Here is a 25,154-nt window from a genome sequence, read left to right on the forward strand (position 1 = left end):
GGGTTCTCGATACTCTTGCAGTTGCTTTTCTCCTCTCACACTGCTCTGGAGAACACCTGCCACTGCTGGTACCCTTTTGCCCCTTTACAGTATCTTAGGATATTCATGTCACTTTTGGTGATACATTGTCACAGTCTTGGTGCCCTGGAGTTCTCTTCCTACTTCTAATGATGTCTACCCACAATATTCATTAGAATTGATTAGAAAACCCAAATTTGGGAATTTGGGAGCTCAAAAATAGGCAGCATTGAGTCTCCTACTGACTTTAATGGAAGATGAAACACAAATGAAATGAATATTTTTTTTTCATTTGCAAAGAATCAATTGAATGGAGGTGACCTACAAAACGAATAAACATACCAAAACAAAAGATTTGCCTCTGCACATCCCTAACCCACACTTCATCACATTCTGGTTGGTGGCAATTGGCTGCACAAAGCAGATATTTCAAGTGGATTTAAAACTAAAGTCTTTTCTTTTTTTTTTTTTTTTTTTTTTAGAAGGCTGTTGCAAAATTGGATAAAGATGTTACAAAACAGTGACTGAGCAGCTTGGAAGGAAATCAATTACACTGGGAGTACCCCCAAGAGAACCAGGATGGGGGGAAAACTCCTCAGCAGCAGCTTCCTGTTACTGCTTGCTTTAATACAATTGAAAATTACAGAGGCTTTCATTTCATAATTGCTGTGAGAAATGCCCTTAGCTGAGACTTTATATATGAATTTTGAGCCTTGAGCAATCTCTGAACTGCAGAAAAGCTGTTATGATCAGGATTTATAATGTAAGAGCTAATACAACCATTCCACAGTGGAACTGAATATCTCTGAAACAATAAGTTGCTGCAGAAAATGTTTGTTTAAGCAGCCGACATTGGATTTTTCTCTTGGATGAATTCCTGCTTCCTTTTGTTGAAGTAAAGGCAATTCCCTCCTCAACGCAGCAGGCTGATTGCCATTTTTGGAAGGGTTTGGATAAGCCACAAGGCTCAGGTAGAATGGAGCAGGCTTCATTTTAAGAGATTAGTGTTTATAGGTCAGAAGCAATCTCAATCCTCTACCATATGAATTAAAAAAAAAAAACCCCCAAAACCTCAGGATAAAAAATACGCTGATAAAGCAGCCCTAATGAAGAAGTCCTAATATACGCCGATGAATAAACTACTACTTAAACCAAGGCAGAGGGGTTTACAATTGATTTCTTTAAAAAAATAAAAATAAAAATCAATTCCATGACCATTCAGTAATTTTACAATACATCTTTTATGTGGGAGATGGGCTGTATCCTTCACCCAACAAAAAAAAAATAAAGCAATTTGTGATTTCTTGCCTAGAATGTGTGCAGGGATATCAAGGGCAGAAATCAAAGTAATAGTGAAGAGTGAGAGGAAATGCTGATGAATCTTACATCCATGAGCCAGAATTTCTACAGGGCAATGTTTACTTAAAAGATACGAGAAGTTTTGAGTACCCCTTCCTTCCCTCACCACAGTCAGTAAATCTTCATAAAACTCTGACAGCAAACACCGATGTCGGAATCCAACAAACAATTTAACTGTATGTTCTGGCAGCCTTCTCCTTAGCTCATTTTGCACAGCTGAAAGCTTATCACAAATGTATTATTCTCACCTAACAAAGCGATATCACCTTCTCGCCTTTATTCCAGATACTGAACACAGCAACCGCATTACTTTATTCAGTCCTGCAAGTGAAAGCCTGCTGCTGTAGCCTGGGGATGCAAAGGCTTGCACAGCAGATCACTGGAAGAGTGGCACAAAACCATGTCGCAGACATGTATGTTTAATCAGTTCTATCTGGCTGAATCTGACAGTGATGCAAACAACGGGACATCAAGTACATGGTGAGAGATCCAAGTGGGCGAAATGATGACTCCCTAGAGTGGATAACAGCTACATCATTTTTCAGTTCTAGAGAAGAAAAGTAGGTGGGAATTTAAAGTTAAATTAAGAAGAGACGATATCCAAGGATAGTGGGGAAGACGGTACTGCTAGGTCAAACCAGGGATGGCATGAAACACATGTGAAGTCAAAGAGGACAATTTTGAAAAGCAATTGCATGCATAAACATGGTTTTATGGGCTCTCTGAAAATGACCCAGGGGATGTACACGGAAAAGTATGCGCGCAGGAGCCATTTAGCACACACTGCAAAGAGGCATTCACGAGGGGAGTGGAGTTGGGGTGGGAGAAATAATTTCCAGGAGTGCTTTCACTTTTCGATAGCTTGCATGCAAATGTCACATGCGCATTTACACCTGCTCTCCAAGCGTGAATGTGCACGCCCGTGACACGCTAAGCAACGCACAGTCCTGCTCATTTTCATAGCAGGCTTATGTACAGAAACCTGCCTTGAAAACTAGGGCTGAAATCCGGGTATACTAAAGCCTTCCATGTGCTGTTATAAAACTGGGCTCATAATGTGGTGAGAAATAGATTAAGCAGAATAGGTATTCAAATATAATCATACTTTTATTCAGTTTAACAATCCAAGAGCATTTATTTTCTATTTGAAACACATTTATTAAGTTCTTACTTATACAATAGAAGTTCATACAAGTCTCACTAAAAATCCTACAAAAATTGTTGTTTAGCTGAATCAGGCTTGGTCACAAAACACTATCTGGTAGATTTTAAAACCCCTACGCGCATCGAACATTTATTTATTTAGTTATTTAGTTATTTTAGATACCGTCGTTCCAAAAGAAGATCACAACGGTTTACAGTAACAGCATTCACATACATGGTCTTCGATCATATACTTTGTGTCCACATTCCACATCTCATAAGCACATAAGAAATTGCCATGCTGGGACAGAGCAAGGGTCCATCAAGCCCAGCATCCTGTTTCCAACAGAGGCCAAACCAGGCCATAAGAACCTGGCAAGTACCCAAACACTAAGAAGATCCCATGCTACTGATGCAATTAATAGCAGTGGCTATTCCCTAAGGGGTGGATTTTAAAAAGGTTACGCGTGTAACCCTTTTAAACCCCTCCTGCGCACGCCGAGCCTATTTTGCTTAGGCTTGGCGACGCGCGCAAGCCCCAGGACACGTGTATGTCCCGGGGCTTGAAAAAAGGGGTGGGGAGTGGGCGGTCCGGGGCAGGGTGGGGGCATGGCCAGAGGCCTCCGAAGGCCTGCTAGGCTGGCACGCACAACCTATGCCTGCCCAGAAGCAGGCGCAACTTAAATAATAAAGGTAGGGAGGGATTTAGGTAGGGCTAGGGGCGGGTTAGATAGGGGAAGGGAGGGGAAGGTGGGGGGGGGGGGGGGAAAGGAAAGTTCCCTCCGAGGCCGCTCCGATTTCAGCCTCGGAGGGAACGGGGAAAGCCATCGGGGCTCCCGTAGGGCTCGGCGTGTGCAAGGTGCACAAGTGTGCACCTCCTTGCATGCGCCGACCCTGGATTTTATAACCTGCGAGCGGCTGCACGTGCATGCTATAAAATCGGGCGTAGATTCGAAAACATGGCCCTAAGTCAACGTGATTAATAGCTGTCAATGGACTTCTCCTCCAAGAACTTATCCAAACCATTTTTGAACCCAGCTACACTAACTGCACTAACCCCATCCTCTGTCTGGGAGTATGTGCACATCTGCCACTACGCGCACAAATCATAAAAAATAAAGAGGGTGAGGCATGGGGGTCCCCTCCCACATAACTTTACTTCTGCTATGGACGACATGCAAGTCATGTAACAAAAGAAAAATAGGATAGATTTAAGGGTCAGGCGTAATAGGGTAAAAGGGAGGCAAGCTAGCCAGGTGGATTGGGAAGTCCTCTCCTTTACTGGGATGAACTGGGAAAAAGGGCCAGTGTAGCTACTACAATTCCCCCCACTTGCACGTGCAAGGCAGCATTTGCGCGAGTCAATATAAGATCGTGGGCACGTGGAGCCGATTTTATAACACGTGGATACACGCGCGTATGTTTTAAAACTGCAGCGTCCATGTGCACGCCCTGGCAAACGCACGCACATGTGCGCCCGCGTGCGGGTCTTAAAATTCACCTCTATATTATCCCAAATTCCTTGCCTAGCTAGCTCTTCCCAGAATGCTTTACACCAGGAGGTGAGAAACCAGAACGGGCCTTAGATAGGTTCATTTCCTAGCCACGGGCAAAGCAGGTTAAACAAACTTTTGTCTGAGATAATATAGGCACAAGGAGGCAGAAGGAGAACAAGAAGACCTTTCAAAGTCCCTTTCAGACTTCTTCCACCACAAATAATAAAATCTAGCCAAATCTACTGTTTTTCAAAAGCTTTATTTTTTTTTTTGTAAAGTACCTTGGGCCAGTACCTCATCAACTTTTACTTCCAGGTGATATAAGTGCATTAACTCTACTAGTTGCTTGAATACCATGTGGGTCTTGAAGCAGCAGAACCATTTAACTGAGCAACTGCTAAAAACCCTCGGCTGTTGCACCTCCATCATTCCTGCAGAGCGTGAAACAATTGGTCCAGCGTTTCTATACCTGCATCTGCAGCCCAGGTTGAACACAGTCACCATCACGCCAACCCAGTCGTTGTTATAAATTCTACAATTAGAGGTGCAGTCCAACGACAACAGCTCCCATCTAGACTTTTAAACTATTTGCCTCTTGAAGACTCATTTTCAGCTCTGTATGTTATGCAAATAATTAGCATCTATCAGGGTAGTACTAGGACAGGATTCCAGCAATGGACTGGTACAGCAGAGCTTTATTTTATTGAGATTAATTAATGTGGGACTCTCAGTGTAGGAAGAACCTAAAAAAATAATGAAGCACTTAACCTTTCTTTGAGAGAGAAACCAATATTAAAAAGGGTTATACTTTATTTGCCAGAACTGGCAACAGATTGTGTTTAAAAAAAAAGTTGTATGCAGTATCAGTGTATTCATCAGGAAACACCCTTTGGACTCTAAGGTTTATCTTCATTAGGCCTTTGAACATAGCATCCTATCATTCCATTTCTCTATTTCTTTCTAGCTAGTCAACAAACCATTGTGTGCAATTAGCTTGTAATAGAACAATTAGGCACAACAACACTTCTTCAGATCTACAATGAGAAATTCATTTTCTGGAACTTCAATTTATACATCTCTAATAACTTTTAATGAAACACTTAAATAGAAATTAAAAAATAGGGAGCCCAATTTTATAACAGCCTGAGTTAGTCCGTGCGGACTTCAGCCTTAAGCACGAATTTTCAAAGTTTAAAATTCAGGGATTATGCACGTAGCTGGGCCTTGCACGCACCACGTGCATTTTGTATGCCACAATTTTCCTTTCTGAATAAGGTGGTTCAGTTCTTTAAAAACTGAAAACTAATTCTCTTAAAAAGCTTTTGGTTTGGCACACGTGAAGTGAGGCATACGGTCATTTAGCATGCATCTACAGACGGGCCAAGCTTTGCAGAAGGATATAAGTTTGACATTTTTGTTTTAAATATCACACAAAATCCTCTTTCCCACTGCACTGCTTTTCAGATATATTATGGCTCTCCTTAATATAACCCACTCTCTGATCATTTAGTTGCCCGTTGGCCATCTAACCCAAGACTTTGAGTGCATCGTTTCAGTACAAACCCAAATGAGCAGAGAAGGCAAGTATATGTGCAAGCAAACTCTGACTGTTCCTGAGCAGGAGATGTGCAGTCCAAAACTGCCTGAATAAGTCATCTTTAGGCTTTGAAAGAAGAAGAAAATACTCTTGCATGTCTATATTTACTTAGATATGCATCACACGTTCACAAAGGACTTCACTCATCTCCCATCCTGTGTGTCTACGTTATAAATAAGGAGTAATTTTCATACTGCATGGTTAACCAGCTACAGTAAAAGGAGTGCCAGAATATCCTGCCCTATAGTTGCAGCTTGCCCTATCACTATTATTCTGTACTCACACTTACCCTGCACAGATAAATGTACTATAAACTGGCATAATACTTTGCATTTCAGGGCATTTTGCTAACCGCAGCTTCAACAGAAAGCATAAACATTCACCTTATTTAGACAAAATGGATAGAGGAATACATTAAGCCAAGCAACCTAATCTATACACTGACCAATAAATCAGTCCAAAAACAACACTAGGACGAAAGCCAGTATTCCCATATTGTCTCCTTTAAAATGCATTTCAATTTACCAAGACAAAGATGGAAAACCAGCAACCGTTATGTTAAATATTTATTGCTTAACAATTAATATTTTCCCTAGATGTTTGAAGATGAAGCACTAAACCAATCCTAGGTCCCGAGTATGAACAGTAGAAAAAGGGCAGTGCACAGCGCCCTCTTTCTTTTTCAGGTGGAATTTCACAGCCATTGCCTCCTGGGGAACCAAAGGCATCAACTGAAGCATCACATCAGCATGAACAGATCTGGTAAATGCAAGCTGGATTTAGAAGCCAAGAAGTACTTTAAAGACACACAAATTTTATTATGTGGGCATGCAGAGGAGCAGAAACGAAGGAGATGGTTTTACCACAGCAAAAAAAATTGAAATACTTACAATGCCATTTCAAACTGTTCAATCCACTTTTTCTTCCAATCTTTTGTTTTGCAATAGAATTCAAACCCATTTTGTCCTTCGATGTGGGTGATATAGAAGCCGTAAGCCCACTGTGGGAAAAGAATGACAGGTCCATTTCACGGACAATAATATAGGCCACAGTTGTCATGCAGAATTCAGAGAGGTCTTCTTGGGTTCACTTGCACAACATAAAGAACAAGAAAAAAACAACTACATCGCCACACATTACAATCCATCGTACTACAGTAGAATATTGATCATAATATTCTATGATGACAAGGAAAGGAAAGCAGTAATGTTGGAGTGAATTTTCAAAGGCGTATAAAAGTATCATATATCATAGTAATTTTTGAAAGCCTGCTCATAAAACCTTTTGAAAATTCAGCCCTATGGAGTGAATTTTCAAAGGAGTTACGCACATAAAAGTAGCAATTTTCAAAAGCCCATTTACATGCATATTAACCAGTTTTATGCATATAAATCCTTTCAAAACTTCTTCCATTATATTCTGTGAATACTGTATTCAGAAAACTGAATATCATATTTATGAGAGATCATAACACGCTGAATATATTTATGTGGGATGCTTAGAAGCATTCTTAAGTATTCAAAATTTCTACGTACCACCCACATACTTTTATGTTTACTGGAATAAGAATTACCTACTTTTTTATTTTCTTTATCGGTGGAGGGATTGTTGGTTATCTTATAATTCTTGAGATCAATAATTTCCTTCATTTCATAATTATCACCTCGTCGTTTACATACTATCACTGCCTGGTCAAACAAGAAGATATGTCTGCAGAAATAAAATAACTGAATGAAATAGTCATAAGAAATCAAACATCGGAAGCTCTTTTCCCATAAAGCTCTTGTCATTTTTTTCCCCACCTTATCACCCACAAAAGGTCAATTCCAAGAATTTAATTCAATGCAACAGCCACATGTAGAATGAACAGATTTTGCCCACCCACCCACCCACCCACCATTAAGAAATAAAACAACTGCAATCTAAGTGGTCAATCCTTTCTTCATTTGAGAACAGAAATACTCTCAAAGCAAGGTTCAGTCTTGCCCCACCTCCTTCCACCCCCATCCAGAACCCCCAGGCTGCCGGAAGCATGGTACAGTCCTATCAGTAGGAGATCGAGCCTGCTGGCCCAGAAGTTTGGAGTTTTTTTGTTCTTAATCGTCTATATTTTGAATATAGCCGGTGAAGGTTAAAGATATCTGACTACACAGATAACTTTAGGACTGCTCTAAGGCAGTTCTAAAGTCAGCTGAATATTGGTGTCGGCCGGCTAACTTTGTCCCATCCCAGAGCATCCTCCCGACTTACTTAGCCAGATAACATGGGGGTGATCAAGGAGGAGGGAATTTCAAAACCCCTGGGTTTGTCCAGCTAAGTGGCACCATAACTGGACAAAGCCCTTTGAATATGGACTTCATAGTTTTTGAAAACTAGTCAGAAATGAGTTAAGTTAGTCCAATACAGAGAAGGTGGGTGGATGCAAAGAACCTCCTCCCCCTGGAAGTGACCTGCACAGAACAGTTCTTACAATCTTAAACAATAAAAAGGGATCATCTACAGTTTGCCTGTTGACCTTCAGTTCTACCTAATGAAAAGTACAAATTGCCCTTCATCATTTTCTCACCTGTCCTGCTTCGTGCGCTTGTCTACAGTAGTCATTTTTATTTCACCATCCACTTTTGGTCTTCCATACAATAAGAGGGACTGGTTCTAAACAGAACATATGGGGTCATTAGGTAAATGAAAAATATTAACAGGATGACTTTCCCAATCATATGACTTCTGGTGCATAAAACAAACTGGCAAAGAAGCTACTAAATGTAGCTCACTGCTTAACTGCACAGAAAGGTTTTAGTAGAAAGGCAGACCTAGGGGGAAAAAAAAGGATGGTGAAGATATTTTGCTGCAATATGGAAACCATAATTATTAACATTAAGGAATCCACAACATGTGTCAAATTTTATCTTTACATGAACTGTAAACTTATTCTTGAATTTACATGTTTTCTGCTATTAAAAGTACAGATCATTACAGAGTAATATGTTTATGTATACTTAAAACTCAATGAAGCATTTGACTCTAATGATGTAAACCCACATATCTTAAAACTTCAAAGAAAACCATGCACTGTTTTGTCTGCTATGACCTTCATGACAGTACAGTCAGTAAAGCTGTATTCCTGTATACAGAGTGCCCTCTACAGGCCACCCAAAGGAATACCACGCCTTAGGTTTCAGCTTCTCATCTCTAACCCCTAGAAAAGGTGACAAAGTTCCAAGATACAGCAAAGCTACTGGAAAAGAAACGGTGTACAAATCCTTGTATTAGAAAAAAAGACATACCATGTTCTCTATAGATAACTGAAACTGATTAATTTCACGGAGGGTTTCGTTATCTCTCTTCACTTCATTTACATATTGAGCCAAATCCTAAACCACAAAAAGAATATCTGTTAGTGAGAAATAATTCAATGTTTATCTTCTACAATGTTGGTAACTTCCTTATTATGTCTTATCTTTGACATATTTAGAGATCATGTACATTTTTACATTTTGCTTTCTAGTAGACATTTTCTTATTCTGAATAAGAATATGTCTACTAGAAAGCATAGTGAGACCATTTTGTGCAGAAAATAGTTGCAGACATAGTTTATAATCTTTTAATGTGATTTTAAATCTAATTTCAGTGAGCCTTATAATCAGAGAACATATTTGCAATTAATAGATTTTTGTCTAGAACGGTAAAGCTTTCTGGTGCAAGTTACTATTTCTTGTGAAGAATCCCACACAGTCCCATTTATTTCAGTATGATAAGGTAGATGAGAATGAGACAGCTATTCTGATCTACTTTTCATTAGAAAAAAAACAAAACCGATAATTTGATGTGTTCTTCCACATTACTTCTGAAATGCACTTCAGCAGTACCAAACTCACACCGAGGAGTTACCGTCTTTATTAGTGCCTGCATAATGGCATACCTTGGGATATGAAGCCATGGACCCCATCCCCTTCTGGCTTCTTTGTTTCTCTTCCCGGTAGTGCAAAGCACTTGGCAGCATAGAGTGAACCGGAGGCAGTCAAGAGCTGGACAGCCAATCAGAGCGGGCAGGGCACAGCGCTGGGCAACCCTGGCAGGACCCCTGTTTAGCGTCTTTTTCCCCAGTGGATGACCATCTTTTCTTCAGCCCTACTTCCTTTCCTTTCAGACGGTCATTTCTTCCTCACAGCTAGCTCTGTCGGTGGCTCCAACAAGCCTTTTTCTCAGGGCCTCTTTTTCGGCAGCCAAGTTCAGGGTTTGTTTGGTTTTTCCCCCTCTTAGCAGCCTGCCTTTCTGGACAAGCAGTTCCTGGGCCCCAGCATAATCTAAGGGGGTTTCTCTCTTTCTCCCTCAGCTGTTTTGGAAGAGGAGAGCGTACTGTGTGCTGCAAAGTTCAGCCCAGCAGCTCAGGATGGCAGCAAGGAGGACCAGTGCTCAACAAAGGGAGCATGCACCATTCAAGGAGTGGCCACTATTGCAGGCAGTTATCAGGGGCAGGAGTCCGGGCACAACAGCTTTGGAATGAAGAAGCCAGCAGGCTCCAGAAGGAAACTCAAGCAACCCCACTTAGAGACCCAGCAGAGAGCCCAGGACAACGTCAGCCACTCCTGTCCTTATCACCAGCCCCCTTGGAAGTGGCAATTGTTCAACAGACGGCATACAAAGACCTGCATCCGAGGGAAGACATGGTAATAAATGGGTGCCAGCTCGGCTGCAGTTCCCTGTTAGGGGTGCACATGTCTGCCATCCACCAAAACATTGCAGCGTGGACAAAGTAGTCAAACACACATCCTAGCAACCAGGGGATTCCAACCCTTCCAGATTCCTTGGCTCCCGAGAACTCTGTGGATGGTGAGTATGAGGAGGGTATTGATTGGTCTGATGTGGATATGTTTGGGGATGCTGATGAAATTGTTAATGCTGATCCAGTTAATAAGCAAGATCACAAATAGGCAGGGGGTGGGAAGTGGCCACAAGTAGGGCAGGCAATCACATTTGCTGAGGGATAAGCAATTTGTTAGTGGTCTGCTTGCAGTGTTAAAGAGTAGATAAGGAGAAGTGCAGGGTCAGGGAGAGGCAGAGAAAGCTAGGTGCATGAGATGGGTCTAACTTTGAGTGACGATTCAGCAGAGTCATCGGATTTTGATGCAGTCTCCAGCTAATCGGGGCTTGGTTGCCAGGTGTCAGCACTGGCCTCCAGGGGCCATTCTTTGGCCCTGTGCCTTACTGCGCCACTTGGGGTCAATTTGTCTAAGAGCCTAGTTAGGAGGACACTCAGGAGAAAATATATCAACATATTCTCCCTCCTAGCAAAGGAATTTCAGGATATAGATGAAGGGAACAAGGAGGAAAACAAAGGGGAGAAGAAGAAGTTGGAGGAAGCATAGGGTCTTTAGGCCAATCAGCAATTAAATTCTAGCCTTCTTGGCTATGGTGGAGATATTTGGTGGGAAGAAACCAGAATTGTACCCCAGCCTACTCAAATATATAGATTTGATCATCAGGGTACATAGAACCTATGGAGGTTGGGCCTGGCTGAACTATGAGAAGCGTTTTTGAAAATGGCTAGCCAAAGATATGTCAGATGCCTGGGGTTAGATATATAACTCAATGAAATGACAACTGCATACCCCACTCCCTTTCGGGGAGGCACATCGGCAACAGGCTGTGATCAGAAGTCTTGGAGGAGGGGCGCAAAAGTAGTACCCCTGTAGAACATCACAGATCCAAGCAGGCCATATGCAGGCATTTCAATGCTAGCCAGTGTGGAGGGACCCTGTGTAAATTCAGGCACATTTGTTCCAGGGACCATCCAGTTTCCAGATAGCAATGGCCCACATCAGTGATCAGCTAACCAAAGCGATGGCCCCAATCAGGGTAGATAGGGTGACTGGCTAGCTGAGTCTCTACCCAAACAAACTGGCAGCGCAGGTTCTCGTCAAAGGTTTAATTGATGGCTTTAGGATTGCTTGTAAAGGTGAGGCAAAAAATGCAATACCTGCCCCACTTGTACACAGTTTTCATCCATGAGAAGCTCAGCAAAAATAGAGCAGCCTAGGGTGGGTGACAGGCCCATTTCAGGAGGTTCCATTCCCAAATCTGGTAGTACCCCTCCAAGGGGTGGTCCCAAAAGAGCCAAGAAAATTCCTATCCCTTTGGGTAGGGTGTAAGCAATACCTTGACCCTGAGATTTGCAAGGTTCAGTATGCATCCATTGATCAGGCTATATTATTGCTTCAGAAAAATAGACTGGGGACCCGCACAGCAAAGGCAGATATTGAGTCGGCTTTCTGACTCCTCCCCATTCACCCAGATTCCTTTTATTTGCTAAGGTTTACATGAGAATCTATTATTTTGACAAGTGCATGCCGATGGCTGCTTCTTATTCTGCACCTATTTTGAAGCTTTCAGCACTTTGTGCAGTGTGTGCCCAAGCACCTTAGTCATAATCTGGATGGAATTGTTTGTTTGTTTTTTTATAGTTCCCCAGAGATCAAGGGTCTTTGAAGAGCTTCTCTCAGCTTTCTGCAGGATTACTGGAGAGAGACCTGGGCATACCATTAGCAAAAGGTAAGAGAGAGAGCCCTGTGGTAGTTATGACCTTTTTGGGCATCAAGTTGGATTTGAATTTGATATGTTCCAGACTCCCACATGAGAAGGTAAGGAGGCTGAGGGATGAACTCAGCAAAGCATTGCAAGTTTAAAAGATGACCTTGTGCCAAGTGCAGGTCCTTATGGGCCAGTTGAACTTTGCCTGTAGGGTCATTCTCATGGGCAGGGTCCATTAGAAGATTAACTAGCTTAACCAGGAGCATTTCTCTTGCCAATGATTTCATCTGAATAATTAGACCTGTGAAGGCAAATATGAAGGTGTGGTCCTGGTTTTTGGAGGATTTTAATGGTGTCTGTATCTGGAAGCATCCCCTGTGTCAATTCAGACATGAAAGTTTTTACTGATGCATCTGATGGCATGGATTTTAGAGCCTATTTCCAAGCAACTTGATGTGCTGCCACATGGCTACCCAAGGAGAGATCATTGAGTTAGATATGCAATGTCACAATGCTCACATTGTTCCCGGTAGTACTGCATTCTGACAATAAGGGTGTAATAAAGGCAGTTAACAGGCAAACAGCAAAATGTCCAGGTACTATTGAGCTCCTTAGAGTCTTGGTACTCAGATGCCTCATCCTGAATACTCATTTAACCGCTCAGTATGTTCCAGCTGCTTTCAATGACACAAACAATGCTTTATCTTGGGCACAGAGGTCTCATTTCAAGATTTTGGCTCCAGAAGCAGAAGAGTGGCCTACTAGGGTACTAGCTCAACTCTGGCACATTATCTCGAACAGACTGTTGAGTTGCTGAGGGCATCAGTAGCCCCAATTATATGGCAGTGAGGGGCTGGAGACAATTCTGGGAGTTCCAATTGCAGTAGGGATATCACAGGCAGCTTATGGATTGTGTTGCATGTGCTAGATAAATGGGCTAGTCTTATGGTAGCATGGCAGCAAGCTGAAGTAATGTTCTTCATGAAGCTAAGTAGACAGGAAGGCCTTACAAAAGTCTTCCTTGTTAAGAAGCTAGTGCAGGGTTTTGCCAGGGAGACTAGGATCAGCACCTAGAGGTGTAGGCCCCAGCCCATCAAGTATGATGTCACTCTTTTAGAAGCAGCGAGATCAGTCTGTTCCTTGCCCGTGAAGGCTACATTATTCTGGATGGCTTTTTCCTTTGCCTTTTTCAGGGCCCTCCAGGTGAGCAAGTTAGTTGCTCCGGCACATCATTCTTCAGAGTTTACCAGCCTTCTCTGGCAGAATGAGAAAGTTTCAGATACAAGGTAGACTGCATATTCATAAATCTAAGATTGATCATCTGGGCAGGAGTTGACAAGTCTGCCTACAGCAGACTTGTCAACTCCTGCCCAGGCATCCCTAGCGCCTCCTTTTAGCCTGGAGCGGCGGCTGTCAGCGGGTTTGACAGCCGACGCTCAATTTTGCCGGCGTTGGTTCTCGAGCCCGCTGACAGCCACGGGCTCGGAAACCGGACACCGGCAAAATTGAGCGTCCGGTTTTCGACCCGACAGCCGCTGGCCCATTTAAAAAAAAATTTTTCTTTTTTTAACCTTTTTTACTGCTTTTCTGTGCACTTTCCCATGCTGGCAGAAACTAGCACCTACCTTTGGGTAGGCGCTAATTTCTTAAAATAAAATGTGCGGCTTGGCTGCACATTTTACTTACTGTATCGCGCGGGCATACCTAATAGAGCCATCAACATGCATTTGCCCTCAAATGCATTTGCATGTTGAGGGCGCTATTAGGTGCTGTGGGTTGGACGCGCGTTTTCTTCCCCTTACTGAATAAGGGGTAAGGGAAAACGCGCATCCAAGGGCAGGTTAACAGTGCGCTCCATTGGAGCACACTGTACTGTATCGGCCTGTATGTGATTATATGGGCTCACGCACACTAGTTTTAAAGTTACTGTCCCTATCTAACAAAGGTTAAAACTATTAAGCACAATCACTAAATGTTGCGAGCAGGCACAGGACCTGATCATCGGAAGAAGAACATGAGCCCTTGGACCATGGCACAACCCCAGAGTGAGGCTCCAAGGTATGTGCCATGAGAGGCGAGCATATCCGGGCACGGGCTGGACAGAAGCTTGGAAGCACTTGGAGACTTGGAACACTTGGAGACTCCACTGAACCTGCATGCATAGGAGTGAGAACCTGCACGCCCAGGAGTGAGACCCAGCAACACAATGCTGGTCTCTGGGGTTGCCCTTCGGCCACTCGAAAGTCCTTTTGAACCTGCCACTTGGGAACGGCCTGTGCATTAGGATAGATGGAGGTCAAGGACAGAAGATGACTCTGGAGACAAGAACTAAATGAAGGCACTGAAGACTTGGAACTTAGATGAAGGTATTGAAGACTTGGGACTCAGAATCAGACTTAGACTCAGGTTCAAGTTCGGGATTCAGACAGACTCAGGTACAGGTTCAAGATCCAGATTCAGGTTCAAGGTTCAAACTCAGGTTCAGGATTCAAGATCCAGACTCAGGTACAGGTTCAGATTCAGATTCAGGGTTCAGACTCAGCCAGAACACATCCTACACAGCCCATTGTGGGCTGGTCACAGACCATGCCAAATGTGAGGCAGACTCTGAACTTGGAACATGATGAAGAATTGGCATTGGAAACATGACAAAGACTGGGAGAATCCTGCGTCACTGTACACCCTACACAACCTGAGAGTTAGTTGCGGACCTTGCCGGAGGCGAAGCAAACTCTGAACCTGAGACTTGGACATGGATGGAAGCTGGGCAAGGAGCTCCAAAGACCAGGAATAGGATTCAAGGACTCGGGGACTCAGGACCAGGGACAGGTCCCCGGCATTCAGGAACTCAGAATCAGAGATGGGACCCCAGTGTTTAAAAACAAGGGACTTCCGGAGACTTGGCCAGCAATGAAGACAAGACTTGTGCAGCAAGGTACTCTACACAACCCATGGGCTTGTGCAGACCACGATGCTCACGCCCGGAGGAGTGGATCAGAGAGAAAACCTGGAAGGCAGGACTTGGAGACAGACTGGATCAGGAACTTGCGAGGTCTTGACATCACAAACAGAAGACACAGGAACTGTCAAGAGAACAGGAATGGATCATAGAGGAACTCTCATGACGAACATGAAGGCCTTGAAGAAGCAAAGACCTGGAACTCTGAGGACTCCTGGAGCAAAGAGGTGGTGCAGGAACTCCAGGGACGAAGTAACTCCTTGCAAAGGGAACGAGAGACAGACTGAAGAGCCCTTTTATAGGGCAAGCAGGCTGATGTCATCAGGGAAGGCTACAGAGCTTTTCCCACCGCAGGCCCTTTAAAAGTTCAAGAGAGGTAAGTGCACCTAGGAGAACACCGGCAGGAACTGGAGACGGTGTTGTCAGGGGAGCTCAGGTCATGTTCGATGGCATCAGGGCAGCGGCGGTTCAGGGCACAAGAGACAGGGATGAAATGGCAGCACACAAGACTGCGAAGACAGCAGCACAGTGTCCAGGAAGCTGGCGGCGCTCCAGGCCGCATAGAGGGCAAGGTGGCATTAGGAGGTGAGTGAGCCGGCCGCGGGCCCATCCCGCAGAAGTATTTATAACACTAAACAAGAAGGCAGATATTAACTTGAAGGTAACATGTTTTTGACTTTTAGGTAAGGAGATCACCTCTCTTACCTCATCCCTTTTTGTCTTAATTACATCACAGAACCATCTCAGACTGTTAAAAAGGACATCCACAAACACACAGAAAGTCTTTTACAAGCCTTAGCCTTTCACAACCATTTCTAGAGATGTGAATCAGAACCGGAATCACTTCGGATTCCGGTTCCGATTCACATCATGGGTTTTTTTTCATCCGGCCCGATCGCGGTTTTGTTTATTGGCTGCGCCCGAGCCGATAAACAAAAAACCCACCCGACCCTTTAAAACTAATCCCTTAGCTTCCCCCACCCTCCCGACCCCCCAAAAAACATTTTACAGGTACCTGGTGGTCCAGTGGGCATCCCGAGAGCTATCTCCCGCTCTCGGGCCGTCGGCTGCCACTAATAAAAATGGCGCCGATGGCCTTTGCCCTTACCATGTGACAGGGTATCCATGCCATTGGCCGGCCCCTGTCACATGGAGGGAGCACTGGATGGCCAGCGCCATCTTTAAAAATGGCGTGGGCCATCCATGTGACAGGGCCAGCCAATGGCATGGATACCCTGTCACATTGTAAGGGCAAAGGGCCATCGGCGCCATTTTGATTAGTGGCAGCCGATGGCCCGGGAGCGGGAGATCGCTCCCGGGATCCCCACTGGACCACCAGGTACCTGTAAAATGTTTTGGGGGGGGGTCTGGAGGGTGGGGGAAGCTAAGGGATTAGTTTTAAAGGGTTGGGGTGGGTTTAGGGGTTATTTTTGTGTGCCGTTTTTTCCGCCCTCCCCCAAAACGATAAGAGAACCCCCACGAACAATATCATGGGGTTTTCCTATCGTTTTGGGGGAGCCCCTGATTTCTGACGATTTTGAAAATATCGTACAATATTTTCAATCGTCCGAAGCCCGATTCACATCCCTAACCATTTCTAATCTCTTACACCTTCCTCCTTCCCACCCTCGCAGCTGCACCATTCCCTATAACTTTGTAACAAGCTTGCATACTCATATAAAATATTCTTATTACATGAATCCCTGCCTTTGTACCTATCTTCTAATATACTCACTGATCCGGGAAAGTGAATTTCAGACCTCCTGCATGCACATTTCTAAGATTACATCAGTGTTTTGAATTGTTTTAAGGATTTTGTTCTGATTTTTTTTAGTTCACCGGTCCTGCTCGGGCTAGGAAGCACCCCTGACCTATATCAAATTAGAAAGAGAAAAAAATCATTTTTCCCCATCTCACATCCATTTAGTGGTTGGAGGGGGCATCTCTGCATAATTTGTGAGATTTTTTTAGATTTTTATGTGAATTTATCTTTTTTGTTTCAGGAGGAAATTTCTGTCAGATTTGGTGTTTTTACCATGCTGTGCTGATTTTGGGGGATTTTAAGTTAGAAAGATTCAAGTGCTGTCAGAGAGGAAGAATGGAGTTTGTGGTGGAAAGACATCTCGGAAATGAAGACCGATAGAACTGGAGACTCATTCGTGACTTCAGCTGTTTTGCCTTAGTGGAAGGGGAGAACCAATGCCAGGTAGGAGCCGCCATGCCTTACTGGGAGCTTTGCTTTCCATACCCTAGAAGGGAGGATATCCCGGAGCATTCAGCACTGAGGGACGAGCAGAATTAGGATTTGATATGGAACATGAACGTAACAGCGAGGAAATATTTCTGGTGCCAGATCACTAAAATCGATGAAGCCCAATGTAAATTCTTTGGGTTTGGAACACCCACCCCGAGTATCCTGTCTGATTTATTGGCACTTACATCACCAGATCTAAGATCAAAAGTAACCCTCTCTTATCTTGTGCTTCGGACCCTGGAGGTTAATCCGTGGAGATTTTACACCAGGGTGCACTTTGACCCGGGAATGTGTGACCCTTTTTCTCCTTTAGAGCACATCTTAGAAGAGGACCTCATGCACATGGCATCACCAGAACACGTAACACTTCTCTGGAAAACTGCAAGACAGGGTTTTTAGCTTTGTTTACATTATAGCACTATAATAACAATGGGCTTAACCTGGGAGCATTTCTGTGCACGGCATGTTCTGTTGGTGAATTTTAATTGTCAGATTTTAATAAGCATTTATGATACCGATTCCCTGAGACTGGATGCCCTCAATCTAACGGAGGTGCTGTTGAGATTTAATTTATTGCAAAAACAAAAAAAGGAAAATGTTTGTAAATGTCAAACAGTACTGAGAGTCTATGCACCTGATTCACTAAGGGCTTTCCCATTAGACACAAAACGGAAGAAAAGCCTCAACGAATCTGGCCCTAGGTTCGCTTAGCCAGCTTGATATTTCCAGTAAAATGCTGCTTAGCTCTCTGCTATCAGAAGAATGGATATTCTTGCTGGATCACTGTCTTTGTTATCTGCCACCTTCTTCCATTTCGGAGAAGCTTTTTCCCATCATTGCATTACACTTTCTTGCATTTCTATAGTTATATCCTTTTCTTTTTTTTTTTGTTACATCTAGTATGACTAAAAATTCTAATTTGCCATTTCTTCTCTACTTCTGCTAACAATTCTTTTCTTTCATTTTACCATAATGCTTGTTTCTTTATTGTGAGGTTTCCCCCGTTAGTCCGATCAGACTTCTGAATCCCTCCTATTTATCTACAGGCTAAGAGCTCTTCCATCCCTCTCTAGCTGTAATTATGGCTCTCCCAAGAATATCCTGTATCTTTTGGCCGCACATTACACTACCGTGAATTACATATTAGAGATTCATTCTATTCTATGGGAATGGTAGAAATGGCATCCTTGAATGTTAAAGGGCTCAACTTCCCCCAAAAGAGACAAAGAGACTGCTACTTCTTTGAAGGCTGAGATTCCTCTTGCTCAAGAAACACGTTTTAATAAAAAAAAGATGAAAAATGAAGCATAAAAATGTTAATTAGATTTATTTGGCCTCTGATATTCTGGGGAGGGGGGGGGGGAGCACAAGGACGACGTCTGACGTTGTCATTTCTATTTACCTTGGCAATGGAGCCCTTCACTAAATCTGAAACAACCCCAGTATTGCAGGTACTCAAGCTGGAAAAGTAAATCATCAGATTTTGTTTGCAGTCTGGGTCCTTTAAACTGTTTCTGCACCACTGATTACATTACCAAATTTGGGCAGGTGGTACTAATATTTCAAGTTTCTTAATTTTCCAAATACAGAAACACTGCAATTAATCCTGAGCACATATGATAAACCACCTTCAAGAACATTTTTATTTAAATGAGCAACAAAGTCCATAAAATACTTTAGGGTTAATTTTACCACCTCTAGAAGTGCATTATACAAAGCCAATTATCCCCAAGGTAATTTTAGATTTGGGACAGGATCCCTCTGCATGGCAAGGCCTTAATATTTTCTGGTTTGGGGAAATGGCCATCCCTAACATCTCCCCATATTATCATAGTTGTTTCAAACTCTTCCCATTCTTCCACCCAGAAAAGCACTATTGCCCCTTCAGAATGTCTTGTTTAAAAGTATTTGGAATAATAAACCACCAAGAGTCACTCATTCAGTCTGATTTCAGGAAAAGGCTAAAGGAGATTTAACGAAGCATTTTCAAAAGAGAAAGTATGGATTGGGATGCAGCAGGAATCAAGTGCGAAACAATTCTGGGGAGAATTGCTCTGGTTTCCCCAAATATTTTGACCATAATATGGAATGTACATCCTGTCTTTTTCTCTAAATATACTGCACTTAACTGAAAACTGATGTCACAGGAAAAGGTACATGTAAATGTAACATACTATATTTAGGCAATTTTCAAAAGCCCATGACAATGCAATAGCATATATTATAGATATTTTCAAACTTACCAATCAGGGGCTTATGACCCATCACTAAGCAGCTGTTACATCAGTTGTAGATCCCAATGAGAACATGACTTGCTGATTAATTAATTTATTAGAAAACAAAATCTGGGGAAAACCCTTCAAATCTTCTGAGTACATTTTCAAAGATGCGTACGTAAAACTAGCATATATGTGCGTAAGTAGTTTGTATTCACGTACATGTACATTTATCTGCACAAGAAAGGAGTGGTCTAGTGCGTTCTGGGTTGGGGGCAAGAGATGCCTGCAGAAGTTACTATTTTATGAGATTCACGCAAATACGTCAGGCAACTTATTGGAGCAATTTTACAACTGCTAATTAACTAGCGCAACTGATATCAGACTCATCTGTTTTCAGCTATTTTGGGGTAGGGGTCTGGGTGAACTGGAGGGAGGGCAGGGTGAAGTACTATGGGGGGTATCAGTGAACTGGAGACAGACTAGATGAACTGGCTTAGGTATTGGCAAACTGGTGATTTCAACCTATGTGTGCATATTTCAAAATAGACCTACTTCCACGTATAAATCAATATTTTACAAGTATATGGGGGGTTTGCGTGTAAAATATACATGCACATGTTAATAAAATAGAGAAAGTATGGACTTTCATTGCATTGTAAAATATTTGCATGAACTAAAACATACACATGCATGTTGGGAGACAGATATACACATATTTTAGAATTTGCACAGATCAGTATGTACAGATTATAAAATACTATAGTATGGGGGGGGGGGTGTCACGATAAGACGCTCAGCGCAGAGCTCCAGGTGCCATCTCAACTTTATTGATTTTTAAAGTATTTACCCTGAAGTTTTATTTTTTTTATTACCCAATTTTGCAGTGGGACACTGTTCCTCAGTGCAGGAATGTTGATACGATCTGTGAAGAGCGATAAAGATAAGAGCAAGCCAGCATCTCCCAAAATGGCTGATTGGATGGGATCTGCTTTGGTGCAAGATTTTGACATGGCCCTGGTAGCCAAGACAACTGATGCAGTCGTGATGGCATTAGATAATAGATTTTCCCACATTTCCAAGCAAATCGAGGAACTGAAATCATCCCTCACAGAAATGGGACTTTATTGCTTTATTGCTCCTATATAACAAAGCCACCCCCCCCCCCCCATCTAATCTATTATTTGCCTGACCCCCGGCAATGTGCCCACTGGATATGAGTATATTGTGCGTGAAAATATGCATATATACATTTTTGTTCACTGCTGAGGAGATTGATAGTGGAGGGGATGTGGCACCCTAGCACATCTAATTGACCTCTAGCCTCTGGCTAGGCAATGATTATAAATATGTCTGTTATAGTGGGGGATTTGGGAAGGGCGGGGGGTTTGAGGGTACTTTTTTCTACAAGTCTGTATGTTAGGCGTTGAATATCCAGCATATTGGATTTTTCTTGGGGCATGTTGTCGGGGAACACAGATAACAAGATATGCATATGCTCTCTTATCTCTTTTTGTATTATTTGGGATGTTGTCACATTCATATTCCTGATCTTTCTAGCTAGCAATGGGTGGGTCACATAATTTTATCACTTGGAATGTGGTAGGGTTGGGTACACCTGTTCAGTGGGAGAAGGTGCTCTCCCAGCTAAATCGATTGAAATGCCATATTGCATTCTTGCAGGAAATGCATATGACAGACCATGAGCACTCTAAACTTAGAAGGCATTGAGTTTCACAGGTCTTTGCAGAACAAGGGACTTCAAAGTAATGTGGTGTGGCCATTTTAATTAATCGCAGGGTTGCTTTTCTGCTCTCCCAGACTTGCATCGATCATCAGGGCAGATATATTGCTATTATATTTTCGGAAACCTATTTGGATGGCTTCAATATATGCTCCCAATAGAACTTACCATAACTTTACCAAAATTGTAACTATGCTTGAATCTCTGGGGAATGCCCCTCTACTGGTGGGAGGAGACTTTAACTGTACAGTAGATGGAGACCTGGATAGACAATCAAAATCTCCATATTCATGTATGGGTAAACATAAAGGAATTCCTTTTCTTTGTGATAATTTAAACCTCTTAGATTCTTGGAGAATTAACATCCAGGTGAGGTGGGGTTCACTCACATAGCCAGGGCCCATGACACTAAAATTAGGATTGATTTCCTTCTAATCTCAGCGGCCTATATCATCGGACATAGACCCACTTGTGATTTCGGATCATAGTCCGGTCTCTCGTGTCTTGGAAAATTTAACCTCTCATTTGAGAAAGGCAGACTGGAGAATGCCTAGATGGTTAGTTAAGGATAAAGAATTTGAGAAGTTTCTAGCTATAAAATGGGAAGATTATGTGAATAATAATTTGCAACATATGGAAGACTCAATTTATTTTTGGAGACTGCCAAAACAGTTTTGCAGAGAGACATTATTAACTATACCATTATCCGAAAGGAGCTTGACAGAGACATTTTGTCTCTCACCAAACTGACTCAACTCTCCAACAATAGATGACAATTGATCACTCGCAACAAACTAAACAAGACTTTTGGGCTGCCTCCAAGTTACTTAATGATGTTACATCAGAGGGTGACTTCTTCCCTTTCCAACTTACAGCATAAGTTTTTCTTATATGGAAATAAACCAGGGAGAATGCTGGTGAATTTAGAAAGGGCAAGACATCAGGCTTCTTTTATTACCCACCTCCAAGAGCTGGGGGGCATTTCAGGTACATTCCTCAGCTGAATAAAAAGTGAGGAAGTAACATGGGAAATATGGAAAATTTAATGAAGAAGGTAATATTGCCTAAAGTATCCCCTTCAAACTTATTTATATATTTAGACATTTTGGGGTAGATTTTTAAAAACGGCGCGTTCGCGTACTTTTGTTCGCGCTCCAGGCGCAAACAAAAGTACGCTGGATTTTAGTAGATACACGCGGCTCTAAAATCCACGATCGGCGAGCGCAAGGCTGCCGATTTTGGGCAGCTGGTGCGCGCCGAGCCGCGCAGCCTGCCTCCGTTCCCTCCGAGGCCGCTCCGAAATCAGAGCGGCCTCGGAGGGAACTCTCTTTCGCCCTCCCCTCACCTTCCCCTCCCTTTCCCTCCCTTCCTCTACCTAACCCACCCCCCCCCCCCGGCCCTATCTAAACCCCCCCTACCTTTGTCCACGGATTTACGCCTCCCGGAGGGAGATGTAAATCCACGCGCGCCAGCGGGCCGCTGGCGCGCCGAGACGCAACCCAGGGGTGGTTCCGGAGGGCGCGGCCACACCCAAATTGATGGGCGCCCAAGTCAGCGAAAGTGTATGAACGTACGCCGTGACGTCACGCACGCCCGTTCATGCGCCTTTGCTGACGAGCGCCCGTGCACTACGGGCGTGCGTTCATCCATCTTCGCCGGCGGGGGCCGCTGGAAGCCACTTTTGCCGCCGGCTGTCCCCGGGAGGCAGGGGAACCGCGGTGCGTGCCTCCAGAGGAGGGCAGAGAGGACTGTAAGGAAAAGTAAGTTAACTTTTGTTACACTTTATTTACAATATTTTAATAGCATGTCGAGTTGCTTTTCGCCCTGCGCCTTGCTTGCCTTAGGTTTTCTTTTGATTAAAGTTGGGATCCACTTCCTGGTACCTGTCATTTCAAATGTCATTTGAAATGACAGGTACCAGCGCACCCAGGATACTGTATAGGCGCTGTATAGCGCCTATACAGTATCCTGGGTGCGCCATTTAAATACAGTATCGAGCGGTAGGTGATCCGAACCATGCTTGCGGCAAACGCGGGTGCGCCAGGCACTAACGTACCTCTTTCTACCGCACCTTACTGTATCGACCCGAAATTTGGCAGTTTCTCTAGTTTATGGCTCAATTTGGATAAATCCAAGGTCTTAAGACCTTTCTGGCACCTTACAATCTTCTTGGCAGAATTTTCCCTTAAAATACAGTTTGCGCGCGCAGGCAGCCTGCCGGCACGCGATCCTTTAACACAGCAGCAAATGGCCACTATGTCAGAGGCCTCTGGCCCCGCCCCACCCCGCCCAGGACCACCCACACCCCGCCCCTTTTTGCAAGCCCCGGGACTTAAACGCGTCCCGGGGTTTTATGCTCGTCGCCGAGCCTTTTGAAAATAGGCCCGGCACGCGCAGGACCGGTTACGTGCATAACCCTTTTAAAATCCGGCCCAAAGGCTACTTACACATGTATATGCTCATTTTTATGTGCAAAGAAATTTACCCATGGAAGCCAGTTAGTGTAATTGGGTTTAAAAAAGGTTTGGATAAGTTCCTAGAGGAAAAATCCATAATCTGCTATTAATTGATAAGCAACAGCAGCTGGAGATCTATTTAATGTTTGGGCACTTGCCAGGTACTTGAGACTTGGATTGGTCACTGTTGGAAACAGGATGCTGGGCTTGATGGACCCTTGGTCTGACCCAGTATGGCATTTCTTATGCTTATGCTTATATATATGCAGGTAGTGGTAACTCAGTCTTCTACTCTTTCTATATATTGTCTCTCTCTCTCTCATTTCTCATGTGTCTCTCTTTCCTTTCTTTCTACTTGTTATGTTATGTTGCACTTATATACTGCCTTCCTCAAAAAAATGTTTGTTCAGCCCAGGAAGTAACTGGCAGTGTCTGCATTCCTTTAAAAAATGAGTTAAGGATGTATATAATGAGAGAACGGTTATCGTACAATTTTTAATGGAACCACTTGTTCTTTGAAGCTAAAATTTATTCCAAGAAATTTAGCATCTGCATATATCAATAATTTGCACTGGCTAATCTCAGTTTTTGTCACTTTATTTTTATTCATTGAACTTAATAAAAATGTCTTCTTTCATATGAAAAAAATATATTGTAGTGCACAAGCTTTTGAGGTGATTCTTCATCTGATCCAATAAAGGACATGACAACCTATAAAGAATCCAGCAACTGTAATGAATGAGTATAATTAATACCTATAAAACAAATGTATGAAGGATTTTATGGTTGATTGGAGAGATTACACCTATCCTCATGTATTAATATTAGGGGCTGCAGAATCAAATCAGATTAAATCTGAACCCCTTCCAAAGCAGGGTAATTTGGATAACAGAGTCAAGCAGTAACAAACCATAAACAGATGGATAAATACAAGTCATGCACGACTGCATTTGAATTTAAATATCTGTCTCATTACAAGGGTAATTTTCAAAACTCTGTGGCTTGTTCAAAGGGTACTTTGAGAACTGGTGCAAAGTCCGTGGGGGCAAAGGGAAACCATGCACGTTCTTTTCGTCTGAACATTACCCTAGGGAAAAAGTACCCACAAAGATTTTTCTGTGGATACTTTTCCCCTTCAAAGCTGCACTGCTGTTGCCTCCCCCAACCTAGCCCCGCCTCTAATGGATAAAAGTACATGCGCTGATGAGCCTGGTGCATACTTTCACCCACATACAGGGTGGGTGATTGCCAGACAGTTCTCTCACTCGAGTAAACTGCCATCTACATGGCCAAATGGCTTTTGAAAATTGCCTTCGCAGCCATTTTTGAGTTGGGTTTCAATGCAGTTCTTTCCATATTAGGCTTATGTTTAGGAAGTAATTTT

At 43.1% G+C, this 25,154-nt stretch overlaps 1 protein-coding gene across 1 annotated transcript in view; it reads right to left on the minus strand.

Annotated features, from left to right (window-relative positions):
• VAV3 (vav guanine nucleotide exchange factor 3) overlaps nt 1–25,154 on the minus strand; it is a 631,071-nt gene that overhangs the window by 391,514 nt on the left and 214,403 nt on the right. The window contains exons 12-15 of the mRNA XM_029618254.1: nt 8,898–8,984; nt 8,180–8,265; nt 7,191–7,323; nt 6,504–6,613 (exon numbers count right to left, since the gene is read on the minus strand). Coding sequence (XP_029474114.1) covers nt 6,504–6,613; nt 7,191–7,323; nt 8,180–8,265; nt 8,898–8,984 — 416 coding nt within the window. The remainder of the gene's footprint in view (nt 1–6,503; nt 6,614–7,190; nt 7,324–8,179; nt 8,266–8,897; nt 8,985–25,154) is intronic.

This window comes from Rhinatrema bivittatum, chromosome 10, assembly GCF_901001135.1.
Source record: "Rhinatrema bivittatum chromosome 10, aRhiBiv1.1, whole genome shotgun sequence".
Taxonomy (NCBI): domain Eukaryota; kingdom Metazoa; phylum Chordata; class Amphibia; order Gymnophiona; family Rhinatrematidae; genus Rhinatrema; species Rhinatrema bivittatum.